Below are 9,632 nucleotides of genomic sequence, written 5' to 3'. Positions count from 1 at the left end.
GAGGGCAGGATGGTCATGGCAAAACTGAGAGAGAAGGAGCAGCCTCCCTACAGCCTCCCTTGTGCCCGCACTGCAGCTTCAGCACCATGGGCAGGACAAGCAGGGCTATGCTACGTGTGACTCCTCACAGGCAGCATGAGCTGCCCACCCAGTGACTTTGTCTGCACCACCCGGGCACAGCAAGGAATGCTGCAGCATTTCCAGGGGAGCTCTGCAGACACAACTTCTTTAACAGCTTGTATTTGGGGATTTAGGCACCTGCAGAACTTACATTGGCTGGAATAATGTTACGGTTTTGGGAGGAGAGTAGGGTTAGCAAATCTTGGGTTTAGAGCATTTTTAAACAGGCAATCATGCTGGCTCTTTTGTCATAGCTGCCAAATAAAAGTCCAAAAGGCAAAGGCCTTGTGAAAAACATCAAGGTGTTTGGATGCACTGCTTACTCAACCAGCTTCTAGTTGCAAGAGTTTAACCAGGCATTACTCCTAAAGTTTACACTGAGACAAAGTTTTCCATTTACAGGCAGTTTATCTTTGGAATACAGATAACAGTTAAAATTTTGAGAATTGAAGTGTAGCTGACAGTCACAGCTTCACAGGACAAGATGTGTCAGCAACACTCTCTGGCATTCTGACTACAGGTGTAATGGATTTCCCTGATTATGCCCGCACGGGTGAAAAGGAGGGGGGCAGTTCTGGGCTCTCTGCTGTGTTTCTGAGAAGGAAGTGTCCCATGCTTTCATCAAACTTGCCTCAGGATACACATAAACTCATTGATCCTCTCGAATTTTGCCTCACTCAGCAGGTGAGCAAGCCACCACTCCTTCAGCAGGATGAAGATCTTGTTCAACCCACAATTATAAAAACCCCAGCAAATAAATAAAATCACATAGAATAGCACATGCAGAGTAATATAGAAAAGGACTAGGAAGCATCTTTAAAAGCAGCTACCAAAACTTATCTCCAGCTACATCTTAATCTGAATCACTGAAATTAGTATACAGCCTCCCTAGAACCCTCCCATATCAGAAGGAAATGAGATGGCTACATGGACAGCTAAAACTGGTAGAGGATTTCAGATGACCACCATCTTTCAAGCATTATGTAAGGAAAATTTTCCAACCTCACCTCCACGCAGGTGGACAATGAACATTCAGTCAGCAATGTTCAGTCCATGACAATCACTTAAAGGATTCTTGCCCTTCCACAAAGATGCAGGAAAGTTAAGATATCCAGCACACTTTTCTCCTATCACTAAATCCTGTTAGTCTCAGAACCCAAGTTAGGGATCTGCTAGAGCAGTAAACCTTTGCCAGGACTTGAAAGCAATTAAGCCACATTGCAGTTCCTTGATAGAACCTATTTGCTGTATCTCTGTGCCAAATAATTTACTTCTTGAGATGCTATCCATACAGCTTCATAGAAAAAATAGTTACTTATGCAATCAACCTGAACCAGGAGGTCAGATTTTAAAAACCTGCATTGTGCTGTACAGATTATCAGTGTGTTCATCATCTCACATCCCCCTGCCAACCATAACTCTTGCTTATGTAATACCTAAGGGAAAACACAAGATGAATTTTTAAATATCCTCCTCCACTTTATCAAAATCATATTGTTTTATCACTAGACTGTGGTCTAGAAATTAGAATTTGTATTATTAGTTACCTCTCCAAAGCCATGACCAAAATGAACTGCAAACAAAATTAACTCTACACCTACAGGTTAAGCCATCCTTCTCCAGCTAGTCTAATTCTTGCAATTGCTATTGTGATTCTTCTTTCAGTTTTAAGAAATAAATACTGTGAGTAGTATGTCTTTCCAAATAAAAGTTCTAACCAGAAACAATTTGCAACTCTAAAAATGTATTTATTATTTAGTTTGGAAAGAAAGATATGCATTTCCTAGACCATTTTCCCATAGCCAAAAGAGTATATCTAAAGTTAAAAGAAAAGAATAAAGAAAATTAAGTGGATTTGTTACTCTTTTTTCTTCCTCTACTCACAATATCTGTTCTGTCGGTAGTATATGTCCAAGGTCAAGTATTTGGGACCTTTACTTAGCTGAAAATGAATCCTCCTCTTAGTGGGTGTTGCAGCCAGCTCAAATGTCCTCCCACTGTCAAACAAATACTGATAGTGCTGAACTGAGCTAAAAACTTGCACCCTGTACTAGCTAAATGTGTCGTTTTCAAGTTTTAAGGAAAATCCAAGTATTTTTTCCACAAAGAAAAACATAAAGTTCAACAACTGCAAATTCTGATTTAAATATAATGCCTGTTATACTTGCACCAGATGGAGTTAGACAACAGAAAGCATTGCTATCAAATTAGGACACAAAAATCATTCAGAAAAAAATATTCATAAATACCTGGGTTTATCTGGGTACGCACCCCTGTTGCTTTTCTTTTCCACTGAGCCCCTGACAATTCAGTCACCAATTGCCAACCTTGGCTACCAGCAACTTCTTTCCTAGCAGCAGTCAGCTGCCAGCTCTGAGAATAGCACCTGCCTGTTTCATTAGAGGAGCAGGAACAGCCCGAGCTCTGGAGAGCCCCTCGTTAGCTGAGCCCAGTTACATCTGGTTCTTAATGACCCTTGACAGCTATCATCTATTTTTATAAAGTAATCTCAGTTAAGTATGGTAAACTACATACTAATTCTATAAATAAATAAATAAATCCAAAATAGAGAGATTCTATAGATAATTCTAAATAGGTAAGTTCCAAATACTAGGAGATAGTAGATACGAATAGATAAATTGTACATAGGCAAATTCTAAACACTAACAATAAAATGCTAATAAATAGATGAATTGTAAATAGATAGCTAGATTCATTCTAAATAGCTACTTTCTCCTTTAAAAAAAAAGTTATTTTACACTTTGACATAGAGGAAGGTGGCCCCAAGCCTTCCTGCAAGGGAGAAGTCAATCGCTGCCAAAATAAAGGAAAAGGACTGGGTCTATGTTAGTGATCAAAAATTCTGGATTTTAAGCAGTCTAGCCTAAAACAGCCAGTCAGACCTGGCCCCTGTTAGCTTCGTCTGGGCAATGCCCCATATAAACACCATTATTTTATAGCAAGTTCTTCCTTATATTCCCCGATTTTCCCCAAAGCTGCATTCTTATTTCTGAAATGGCAACCTGCAGGCTTGGAGGGATGAGGTGAGGAGGCAACAAAAACTTCCTCTTGAAGGAAAAACACCTTTAGCTGGATCATGAGCCGTGTTTGCCAAGTCCTAAGGAGCAATGGCATGAGAATTTCAGATGTCCTTAGCCCAGCCAAAGGCACTGCTAAGGTCATCCCTGCTATCCCATCACTGACAAGCAGTTCCAAAAAAATCCAGCACAGCAATTTTTGGGATCACCAACTGTCGGCAGTTCAGTCCTGCTCATTCTCCTGCATCTGCCCTGGAGAAAACTCTGTTAATCCTGGTTTCCCAGAAACTCTTCAGTCCATCTCCTGGGATCCATCTGGAATGTTCCTCCATGCAAAACACTGGGTTTACTCACTAAGGTTTTCTCAGACAAAATATTTAGGATGCCATGGAATGGTTTGGGTTGGAAGGGATATTATAAACCATAGAGTTCCATCCCCTCAAAAGGAGGGAGGCTATCCACAAGACAGATTTGATTTTTTTGGGGTACATATGAGAATATAGTAAGGAGATGTTTCCACATTGAATTCTGCTTCTGGCAGTACTCCAATCACAACTTGCTTCCCACTCCTTCTCTCAGCTTTGTCAGCACACAGAAGGGACTGCATCTGAAGCACAGCAAAAAGTGAGCAACCTGCTTCCAAGTAAAGCAAAAGGGAGAAACAATCTGCTGAGAGAGCTGCTTTCACAAGATGGTAAGGAGCCATTCTGAACCCAAACTTTTTAATGGAAGTGTCTCTCCCTGATATCCACAACTTTTACATCTGGTCTAAAACCATCCATTAATCATAGTTTAATTTTTTTTTCTGAACATTAATAGCAGTATTGAAAATATTCAATGTAAGCCTGCTGTATACAAGAGAAGACAGCTGCAGGAAGGGTATTTGCTTCAACTCATGGTCCCAACCCACCAAAACTCCAGAAAAAGTAATAGTTGATCAACATTTTATTTAACAAAAAGGTCAGTTATCCAACATTTAATGGTATCAAACTCAAAAAATACTTCACTGCACTTCTTGTAAGAACTGCATTAAAAATCAATACAAAATGTTCTCATCCAACTGAAATACCAATTTTTAGAAAGAGCATCTCAGGGAGTTTACATTCCACATGTATAGATCAAGGAAAGCAAGAAACTAGACACAAAGTTTATACTGGAAACACAACTCCCTGCCCACTCCTCCTTGGCAGTGTCTCACTCTATGTGTTTGTGCTCTTTGCATGCTGTGTACTGAGGGGGATCCCACGGCCTTCCAGAAAATGGGTCTGTTCTGTGTATTTAGTACTGAGCAGCTCTGCTGCGTTTGTCAAGCTAACGGGTGACTGCCTCAGGTCACAGAATCTGAGCAGCACTCCCAGGGCTGACTTTGTGTTGAGGGCTGGGCCAGAATGTTAGCACACACAAACAGATGGATCTGTTTCTTGATTCTATCACTGTCTGTCTGTTTGCCACTTCAGACTGCTCTGCTGCTTAAACTCTAAGGACTTACTCCTTAATCTATCAATTTCCAAAATAGGAGACAGAAGCCCAAGACAAAATCAACTGTGCCCAGTATTTATAACAGCACTTGGACCCTGTATGTTAATATTTAATGTCTAACAAAACTATAAATAAGGTTGCAACTAGAAAGGTTTTGGAATGACTGATGGGAACACTGGCCAGCAAGAGTCAAGGTTACTAATTCAGCACTGTACAGATGGTAGGAAACTTTTATTCCATGAGGTAAAAACCCAACACATACACAGTATCAATTCTAGGTCTGTTTAATTTAAGTCACAGTTTCTATAAATTTTGCAATGGCACAGCCATTTGCAATTTGCAAATCAGATTTTCTGCTGGCAAAAATCCATGTGAGTTTGTTCATTTACTGGGAAGGGTGCTCATGCCTTCTGAAAGGAACTGGGATCAACAGCTGACAACTTTTACAGGTTATTGCTATGGGGAATATTTTGGTTCATTTTCCTACACAAGTATTTCAGATACAGAAGGTTTTTTAGAAGTCTTTTAAAGCACTTGGTAGGTTTTCTCTCTACCATCCACTCAACTGATCATGAATTGTTCAATGAGAACTTCGGATCTTTTGCATAAAAGCAGACCCCACATACACATGTGGTTCACGGCACCACATACAGCAGGACACTCCTTGCCTGTCTATACATCCCACCTTGAGGCACTTAATACTTTTTTTCAGAAATACCTAACAATTCCAACTGAGAATCTCTTCCTATTTTAACAGCCTATCCACACCCAGGCAGAGGCAGACACAGGCTATCCAAGGGCTATCCTTCCAGAACTCCTTCTGGTACACGTTTGAACAGTAGGTCAGCTCAGGATTCTTGGTTTTTTTCTTGTCTTTACAGTTCGTCATGCTCCTCTTTGGCCTCCTGATCTTTCAACTTGAATTCTTCAGCAGTAACTTTACCATTTCCATCCCGGTCTTGATTGGTGAACATATTTTTAACAATCTTCTCAAAATCAAAACCAGGAGCTAATTTTCCTTTGCCAGTATCAACTTGAGTTTGGATGTACTCTGAAAACTAAGAGGGGGAAAAGGAGAAGAAAATAGCTCACAGTGAAAAGGACATTTGACAATGCAGAGCATTTTACTACTTATTAATTGTACATAGGACACTGTCACTACCCTATAAAGTTTACCACCCAAACTGGAGTAATTAGATCACACACATGAGGTTAAATAAGTAACTCTTTGTGGAGCCAGCAGGGATTTCCTCACTCAGTCCAGTGGGCTTTGGACCTGTAACAAGAAAACTTAATTTTTCATCATTTAGGAGGAAGATGGGTTGGACAGCTGGACATAGGAACAGCTGGATATGGATGGAGGGCAGTAATTTTGCATGGTGATACATGAAGCTCACACTATAAAAAACAAAACCCACCTGCATCTTAGAGAGAGCCACATAGAAGGATGATTGCTGACGTGCACAGCAGCAGCCTCACCCTACCTCTTTCTCTAAACCAGTAAAAGCTTTTTTCTTCTGTGCAAGGAAGGATATGAGGGTAAACGTAAGAGTAAAGATGGAGATGGAAGGAAAACCAAGAGGTGGAAGAGAGTGCTAAGAAAAGGAAAAATAAGAATTTGATTTTACCATATTAGGCTTTTAAATATAAAAAGGCATTTCATGCTGTTCCACAGGGCCACAACCTGCCCTGGAGGGCAAGGCAGCACCACTCCAGAGAGAAAAGAAGGGACAAAGAAGAAGGGACAAAACAGACGAAAGGTGACATAGAGAAAAGTGACAAAGAAGACTTCAGGAGAGAATAAAAAATAGTATTTGAATTAAAAGAAAAGGCAGAGGAACATCTCACAGAGGTTTATGTTATCAGACGTGGTGTGGCAAAAGCAAGTGTCTTTCAATGGGGGCACACAATGATATTCTCACAATGCAGATTTTAAAAGCAAGCAAGAGGAAGAACTTGACTGCACAGCACACAATTCACATGTGTAAGGAGTGGCCACCAGGATTGCCACTGGGACCAAGGAAACCACAACAGTAAATGATCTTATGCAGTATGACCATTCTTACAGTCCTTTTTTCTTTAAAGCTGAACAGCCATGTTTTAGCTGATACCCTGCCTTACTGTCCCCTTGATGACAAACACTATTCCAGGAGAAGAGAATGAGGAAAGACTCCATCCTTCAACACTGGCATTGATGGTGGTAGAAGAAAACCACTGCAGGTATTTTCATTGTCTCAGCTTACCTCCTCCAAAATAACCTCTCCATCATGATTCTGGTCTATTTCTTCAAAAAGGTTGGGAGAGACTTCCCCATTCCATACAAACATGTATCCTTCAGGCAAGCCAGACACCAATTCCAGCAGTTCGATGTCAAAAACCAACACAGCACTACCAGGCACTTCTCCTTCTGTCACAACAAATAGCAGAGAGAGGTATTTATCTTCACTTACACTGGAAGGGGATATTTTCTTTTAATCCACAATTAAATTTATCCTCCTGCTCCAAAAGGCACTTCTCTAGTGTGATCCCTAGCCCATCAAATCTTCCTAATCACTTCAACAAGGGTGATCATAAAAGGAACCTTTCATAATAAAATTTGAGGCACTGGAATAGATTGCCCACAGAAGCACAGATGCCCATTCCTAGGAATGTTCAAAGCCAGGTTGCGATGGGGCCCTGAGCAACCTGTTCTAGTGGGAGGTGTCTTTGTCCATGGCAGGGGGGTTGGAACTAGCTCATCTTCAAGGTCCCTTCCAATCCAAGCCATTCTATAATTCCATGATTCAAACTGCATCCTTATTTTTACTTTTAAAAACTAAACTTGTGGGAATAATCCGTTTTTCTTTATCTTGCCAATACACTGTGTATCAGCATACTCCTGTAAGACTCAACAGCTTGGGATATTTCCTCAGGGAAACCATGGAAGGAGTTTAATTTAGTCTTGAAAAAGAAAAATGAAGCTCACCTCTAATCTTTTTGCATGAGACTACAAACAAGCAATTTCTTCAGATAGCTGGGCATAAACGAACACACTAACAAATTATGCAATGTTTCAGAACGTGTATCAAATGTACTCTGAACAATGGCAAATACTTATGACAGGCATTTTACACAGTAGACTTTTTATGTTATGAGGAAATTTTCAATTTATTACATATAGCTATGCAATTATCCATAATGTATCATAGATAAAATCATGTATAAAACACTGCATATATATTAAAGTCCTAATTTTTCATAGAAGACAAACAAGTGTAAATGCATTCTTATCTCTTAACTCAAATTAATTCTCCATTAAGCTCTGTACATGATGCCTGACAGTCTTTATAAACTACAAACTGTTGTGGAGCTACTCAAAGAACACAGCAACTTATGCAACTATTTCCATACACGTCAGAATTTGTTGATCTTGGATCTCATATAGACTCCTTTCCCTCAAATCTTTTAACCAGCAAGACCAGAAACAACGTACCTGGACATAAAAGTTCTTGTCACTTCTATATCATTCTTTTCATTACTGCTGTCCACGTCATTAAAAACTGATAAGCCTTAATGCCCTAAAGCTGCCTCAAAACGTATCTGTGTTGGAGTTTTAACAGCACCAATACACTGTTTCACATCTTACACTCAGTTTATGTATCTTCTGAATTTCCTAACATATTAGGGCTGACCAGTCCCCTACGGCTCTGTCTCCTGCATAACACACCACATGTCCAAACAGAAGCACCCAATGGCTACCATGGAAAACAGTGTTTGCACCCCTCTGCAACATCAGACTGCCTGGAGCTTTCTGCTCTGACAAAGCAACATTACTGGGGGCATGTGTTCCCTTTTGTACTGTGATGGTCTTTCTATTGGCCATAGAAACAGCATGGCTTGAAATGCAACACAGACAGCATGTTCACTGTGAACAGGGAGGAGGGGGAGTGTCTAAAATAATGACATAATAAACCTCTAAAAAGATCCAATTCAAGCAGCTAATAAAACATGCATGCCTGTGTTTCAGTCACTCCAGAGATGCTAAGTGGATGTGCACTCACCAACTCCATCTTCTCCATAACCAAGGTGAGGTGGGATAACAACTGTCCGTCGTTCCCCAACACACATGTCCTGAAGGCCCATGTCCATCCCCAACACCACCTGACCAGATCCCAGAACTATGTTGTAGGTCTTGCCAAGGCTGTGTCTGGAAAGGAAGGGAAAAATTAAAAAAAAAAAAAAAAAAAAAAAAAACACAAACAAACAAACGAAACATAAAATGGAACATTTCTGTTGTTCAAAATTACCACAGGAGTAGCAGTTTCTAGCAGTGTCCTGTCATTGTCAAAAATTAACTTAATACCCAGTGCTTTGTTCTACCAGTTACCTGAAGTTGTTCTCAAGTTACAGCCAGCACCAAACAGACAACTCTCTGCTGCTGACATGTCCTCTGGCACTAGAATTATAGGCTTCTTGGATGAAATCCAATTAAAATCATTAATGATACCAATTACAACCCCAAGGTATTTTGTATTGAAATAAGGGCTTTTTCCTTTCACATATTTTTTTAACTGCTGTAATTGGACTTTTCAGCAGATGTAAGAATTCCAGATGTACCTTCATCCCAGGACCACCAACCCCATAGAAGGATCTGAGTGCATTCTCATGTATCAGCCATTTCTTTAATGAAATCAGTCACTATAATGTAGTAGTTATCAACACAAATAACTACTACTACTGCTATTTAACCATATTAAATTTTGAATTATACCTTGCTGTCTGTGGCTCATTTCTAAAATTAGAAAATATCAACAGTTAAAAGCTCAAAAGTCAAACATATATTGTGATTCTAAAGGCAGAGTGTGCAGCACTGGCCATTTGTTCTATTGGTTGCCTTTCTTTGGTTATTTGGCTTGGCTGTGCCTGTGCAGGACATGCTTGTACAACAGAGTATTATTTGGAAAGAAAACAATTCAGTGGCTAAGAGGTCAGCCTTAAAATTAGGAGCACATGATC

General features: G+C 40.0%; 1 protein-coding gene across 1 annotated transcript in view; it reads right to left on the bottom strand.

Moving 5' to 3' along the window:
- Positions 1-9,632, bottom strand: part of FKBP9 (FKBP prolyl isomerase 9) — a 43,491-nt gene that overhangs the window by 21,558 nt on the left and 12,301 nt on the right. Inside the window, exons 8-10 of the mRNA XM_021553219.3 lie at positions 8,678-8,823; positions 6,881-7,044; positions 2,370-5,695 (exon numbers count right to left, since the gene is read on the bottom strand). Of these exons, the coding sequence (XP_021408894.3) occupies positions 5,513-5,695; positions 6,881-7,044; positions 8,678-8,823 (493 nt within the window). The 3' untranslated portion in view covers positions 2,370-5,512. The remainder of the gene's footprint in view (positions 1-2,369; positions 5,696-6,880; positions 7,045-8,677; positions 8,824-9,632) is intronic.

The sequence above is a fragment of the Lonchura striata genome, chromosome 2 (assembly GCF_050655825.1).
Source record: "Lonchura striata isolate lonStrDom1 chromosome 2, ASM5065582v1, whole genome shotgun sequence".
NCBI classification, from domain to species: Eukaryota; Metazoa; Chordata; class Aves; order Passeriformes; family Estrildidae; genus Lonchura; species Lonchura striata.
This window is presented reverse-complemented; position numbering and strand designations above follow the sequence as displayed.